General features: G+C 45.5%; 1 protein-coding gene across 1 annotated transcript in view; it reads left to right on the top strand.

Moving 5' to 3' along the window:
* LOC144599973 (HMG domain-containing protein 3-like) overlaps positions 1-6,000 on the top strand; it is a 36,756-nt gene that overhangs the window by 1,345 nt on the left and 29,411 nt on the right. Inside the window, exon 2 of the mRNA XM_078411255.1 lies at positions 4,266-4,395. Coding sequence (XP_078267381.1) covers positions 4,266-4,395 — 130 coding nt within the window. The remainder of the gene's footprint in view (positions 1-4,265; positions 4,396-6,000) is intronic.

Genomic DNA, 6,000 nt, shown 5'->3' on the forward strand with positions numbered 1-6,000 from the left:
TCTAGATGGGATAAGAGAATAAGGTCAGGGCCAATTGTGACCGGTGTGAGAGGGGAGGTAAATACCGAAGTTAAAGTGTTGTATTTAAATGCGCGAAGTATAAGAAATAAAGTGGATGAGCTTGAGGCTCAGTTAGACATTGACAAGTATGATGTGGGAATCACTGAGACATGGCTACAAGAGGACCAGGGCTGGGAACTGAATATTCAGGGGTACACAACGTATAGAAAAGACAGACAGGTGGGTAGAGGGGGTGGGGTCGCTCTGTTGGTGAGGAATGATATTCACTCCCTTGCAAGGGGTGACATAGAATCAGGAGATGTAGAATCAGTATGGATAGAAATGAGGAATTGTAAGGGTAAAAAGACCCTAATGGGAGTTATCTACAGGCCCCCAAACAGTAGCCTCGACATAGGGTGCAAGTTGAATCAAGAGCTAAAATTGGCATGTCACAAATGTAATGCTATGGTGGTTATGGGAGATTTCAACATGCAGGTAGACTGGGAAAATCAGGTTGGTAATGGACCCCAGGAAAGAGAGTTTGTGGAGTGCCTCCGAGATGGATTCTTAGAACAGCTTGTACAGGAGCCTACCAGGGAGAAGGCAATTCTGATTTAGTGTTGTGTAATGAACCTGATCTGATAAGGGGACTCGAGGTAAAAGAGCCATTAGGAGGCAGTGATCACAATATGATAAATTTTACTCTACAAATTGAGAGAGAGAAGGGAAAATCAGAAGTGTCAGTATTACAGTATAGCAAAGGGGATTACAGAGGCATGAGGCAGGAGCTGGCCAGAATTGACTGGAAGGAGGCCCTAGCAGGGAAGACGGTGGAACAGCAACGGCAGGTATTCCTGGGAATAATGCAGAAGTTGCAGGATCAATTTATCCCAAAGAGGAGGAAAGATTCTAAGGGGAGTAAGAGGCACCCGTGGCTGACAAGGGAAGTCAGGGACAGCATAAAAATAAAAGGGAAGAAGTACAACAAAGCAAAGAAGAGTGGGAAGCCATAGGATTGGGACTCTTTTAAAGAGCAACAGAAGATGACTAAGAAGGCAATACGGGGAGAAAAGATGAGGTACGAGGGTAAACTAGCCACTAACATAAAGGAGGATAGTAAAAGCTTTTTTAGGTATGTAAAGAGGAAAAAAATAGTCAAGGCAAATGTGGGTCCCTTGAAGACAGAAGCAGGGGAATTTATTATGGTAAACAAGGAAATGGCAGACGAGTTGAACCGGTACTTTGGATCTGTCTTCACTAAGGAAGATACAATCTCCCAGATGTTCTAGTGGCCAGAGATCCTAGGGTGACGGAGGAACTGAAGGAAATCCACATTAGGCAGGAAATGGTGTTGGGTAGACTGATGGGACTGAAGGCTGATAAATCCCCAGGGCCTGATGGTCTGCATCCCAGAGTACTTAAGGAGGTGGCTCTAGAAATAGTGGACGCATTGGTGATCATTTTCCAATGTTCTATAGATTCAGGATCAGTTCCTGTGGATTGGAGGGTAGCTAATGATGTCCCACTTTTTAAGAAAGGAGGTAGAGAGAAAACGGGAAATTATAGACCAGTTAGTCTGACATCAGTGGTGGGGAAGATGCTGGAGTCAATTATAAAAGACGAAATTGTGGAGCATTTGGATAGTAGTAACAGGATTGTTCCGAGTCAGCATGGATTTACGAAGGGGAAATCATGCTTGACTAATCTTCTGGAATTCTTTGAGGATGTAACCGGGAAAATTGACAGGGGAGAGCCGGTGGATGTGGTGTGCCTTGACTTTCAGAAAGCCTTTGACAAGGTTCCACATAGGAGATTAGTGGGCAAAATTAGAGCATATGGTATTGGGGGTAGGATACTGACATGGATAGAAAATTGGTTGGCAGACAGAAAGCAAAGAGTGGGGATAAATGGGTCCCTTTCAGAATGGCAGGCAGTGACCAGTGGGGTACCGCAAGGTTCGGTGCTGGGACCGCTGCTATTTACAATATACATTAATGACTTGGATGAAGGGATTAAAAGTACCATTAGCAAATTTGCAGATGATACAAAGCTGGGTTGTAGTGTGAACTGTGAGGAAGATGCTATGAGGTTGCAGGGTGACTTGGACAGGTTGTGTGAGTGGGCGGATGCATGGCAGATGCAGTTTAATGTGGATAAGTGTGTGGTTATCTACTTTGGTGGTAAGAATAGGAAGGCAGATTATTATCTGAATGGTGTCAAGTTAGGAACAGGGGACGTACAACGAGATCTGGGTGTCCCAGTGCATCAGTCACTGAAAGGAAGCATGCAGGTACAGAAGGCAGTGAAGAAAGCCAATGGAATGTTGGCCTTCATAACAAGAAGAGTTGAGTATAGGAGCAAAGAGGTCCTTCTGCAGTTGTACAGGGCCCTAGTGAGACCGCACCTGGAGTACTGTGTGCAGTTTTGGTCTCCAAATTTGAGGAAGGATATTCTTGCTATTGAGGGCGTGCAGCGTAGGTTTACTAGGTTAATTCCCCGAATGGCGGGACTATCATATGTTGAAAGACTGGAGCGACTAGGCTTGTATACACTGGAATTTAGAAGGATAAGAGGGGATCTTATTGAAACGTATAAGATTATTAAGGGGTTGGACACGTTAGAGGCAGGAAACATGTTCCCAATGTTGGGGGAGTCCAGAACAAGGGGCCACATTTTAAGAATAAGGGGTAGGCCATTTAGAACTGAGATGAGGAAAAACTTTTTCAGTCAGAGAGTTGTGAACCTGTGGAATTCTCTGCCTCAGAAGGCAGTGGAGGCCAATTCTCTGAATGCATTCAAGAGAGAGCTAGATAGAGCTCTTAAGGATAGTGGAGTCAGGGGGTATGGGGAGAAGGCAGGAACGGGGTACTGATTGAGAATGATCAGCCATGATCGCATTGAATGGCGGTGCGTACAGGCTCGAAGGGCCGAATGGCCTCCTCCTGCACCTATTGTCTATTGTTGCTCCAACTGTCCACATCCTTGACTGTCTGTCACTTACTCATCTGGTCACAAACTAGTCTGCCCTCCGATGTCACTCTGAGATCGGCTTGATATTAATTGGCAATGAGAATCTGTGGTGACATCTCCAACACTAATGTCAACACTCAGAGACCACTTTACAACATTCTCCAGCTGGGAGCCACTAACTCATCGTGAGGCTGAGGCTCAGATGTTGCTGCTCTCTGTGCTGTAACTGTACAGTAGACCAACGTGGTGAAGTGGGAGGAAGCTGCCTCTCATGCATTTAACATGAGAACTACCTTTCTAACCAGCCCCGGGGGAAGCAGCTGTCAACAGTTCATCAGGACGATGGCAACATTCCCACTGGCCTCTGGGTAGAGAACACAGCCGAGCTTTAACGAGAGATGTTGGGAAGGACTGGGCTCAGATGCACAAGGGTGAATCACTCAGCATACCCTCAGTACTGAGCCAATTAAACATTGTCTGCAATTTAATGTAAACCTCTGTATTATTTTACTGGAATAAAAAAATACAATTTCATAATACGATACCAATCTTCACAGTTATAAATGTCACTGGTGCAAGGTCTCGACCTGAAACATTGACCACCCCAGTAACCATCCACTGGTCAATCTGAACCTTCACCATCCATTGGTCAGCCCAAACCTTGGCCATCCATTGGTCAGTCCAAACCTTGACCATCCAATGATCAGTCCAAACCTTGACCATCCATTGGTCAGTCCAAACCTTGAACTGCCATTGGTCAGTCCAAACCTTGAACATCCGTTGGTCAGTCCAAACCATGGCTATCCATTGGTCAGTTCAAACCTTGACCATCCATTGGTGAGTCCAAACCTTGGCCATCCATTGGTCAGTCCAAACCTTGGCCCTCCCACGCTGCTTGACTCACAGTTCTTTTAACGGTTTATTTTTTATAGTTTGTAAGTCGACGCGGTTTGCAGTGAGCTAGTTTGGTTGTGTTGGTGTGTGTTTGCAGTGAGCCAGTTTGGTTGTGTTGGTGTGTGTTTGCAGTGAGCCAGTTTGGTTGTGTTGGTGTGTGTTTGCAGTGAGCTAGTTTGGTTGTGTTGGTGTGTGTTTGCACTGTGGTTGTTGTCAGGATAATGACCATCATTGAAAGTGCACAGCGGTGTGCAGGCTTAATATCCAAAGCTCTGACGCATGGAGGATTGTGTGAAAGTGACTTTGTTTAAATCATTGGTTGGTGTTGGCATATTTGGGAAAGTCATGTTTAATCATCCAGAAGCTGGGATCTCATGTCCTGGTGTGTGTCTCATTCACAGACTGCCCGGCCGGCCGGCAGGGGATACAGGAGGTGGGATCTCCTGTCCTGGTGTGTCTCATTCATTCACTGACTGCCCGGTGTGTGTCTCATTCACTGACTGCCCGGCCGGCCGGCAGGGGATACAGGAGGTGGGATCTCCTGTCCCGGTGTGTGTCTCACTCATTCACTGACTGCCCGGCCGGCAGGGGATACAGGAATCCCCAGTTTCATATCAGCATCACCAATGTTTAGTAACATGGATACAGATTTAGAGTCACAGAGCTGTACAGCACAGAAACAGGCCCTTCAGCCCTCCTTGTCCATTCTGATCAGGTTGGCATTCTGGGCTAGTCCCATTTGCCTCCATTTAGCCATTGCCCTCTAAACTCTTCATAGACCTATCCAAATGTCTTTGCCAGTGGTAATTGTATCCACTTCTTCAGCTTCTTCTGGCAGATACTGACTGCTCTTTGGGTGTAGAGAGAGCTAGATAGAGCTCTTAATGATAGCGGAGGTAGGGGGTGTGGGGAGAAGGCAGGGACGGGGTACTGATTGAGAATAATCAGCCATGATCACATTGAATGGCGGTGCTGGCTCGAAGGGCCGAATGGCCTCCTCCTGCCCCTATTGTTTATTGTCTATTGTCTATTGTCTATAGGTCATCCCTCAGATCCCTCTTAAATCTCTCCCCTCTCACTTTAATCCCGCGTTCTCTAGTTTTAGAATCCTCTCCCCAGGGGAACAAGACTGAACATTCATTTTATCCATGATCACCTCAATAAGGCGTATATGCTCCAAAGAAAGTCTTCGCCTGTCCAACCTCTCCATAACTCAAGCCTGCAAGTCCAGGGAACCTTTTATTTTGTTGTTACTAAATAAAAAGGTCAAACTAAATTGTTTCTCAGAATACAGGTACATTTCCTGATGTCATCAGTTGGAATCAATTTATTATAGGGAGGTCAAATGGAACTTCAACTTTCAGCGACAAACTTATTGACAAAAGACATTTGGACAGGTGTATGGATAGGCAAGGGTTAAATGGACATGGGCCAAACGCAGGGCGATGTGGTCAGCATGGACAAGTGGGACGGAACTATCTGTTTTTGATTGTAATTCATTATCCTTCTAGCTTCTGTAACAGCCAAGCCCATCAAACGTTTCTCTCGACTAATGGAGAGGATTGGCTGTGATTTTCCCAGAGTCTCTGCCCTGCGTGTGAGCACAGTTTGCTGAAATCCAGCAAGTGAGATGAGGCCATGTATCTTGTTGGAGTGGAGAGGAGATATAAAGCAATCAGGTATTTATTAAACCAAGGTAAATCATCAGATAAAGGATAAATTAAACATCAAAGCCTAGAGGAACGTGCAGGAAAGAACTGCAGGCGCTGGTTTACACTCAAGGTAGACACAAAATGCTGGAGTAACTCAGCGGGTCAGGCATCATCTCTGGAGAGAAGGAATGGGTGACATTTTGGGTCGAGACCCTTCTTCAGACTGAGAGTCAAGGGAGAGGGAGACATTGAGATATGGAAGGGTAAGGTGTGAAAACAAGAGATCAAAGGGGATGAAGTTCAAGGGAAATATAGGATCGATCATAGTTAGCTGGGGAAGGATGAGTGGAGATATAGCTGGGGTGGAGTGGAGTTTTGTAATTCAGGGGCTACTGAGGCAATCTCATGGTTAAATGATCATGAAACTAAATAAGCAACTTGTTCTGCCTTTATTTTATAATTATGAATGCTAAAGAAGCATAAA

The sequence above is a fragment of the Rhinoraja longicauda genome, chromosome 14 (genome assembly GCF_053455715.1).
Source record: "Rhinoraja longicauda isolate Sanriku21f chromosome 14, sRhiLon1.1, whole genome shotgun sequence".
NCBI lineage: Eukaryota > Metazoa > Chordata > Chondrichthyes > Rajiformes > Arhynchobatidae > Rhinoraja > Rhinoraja longicauda.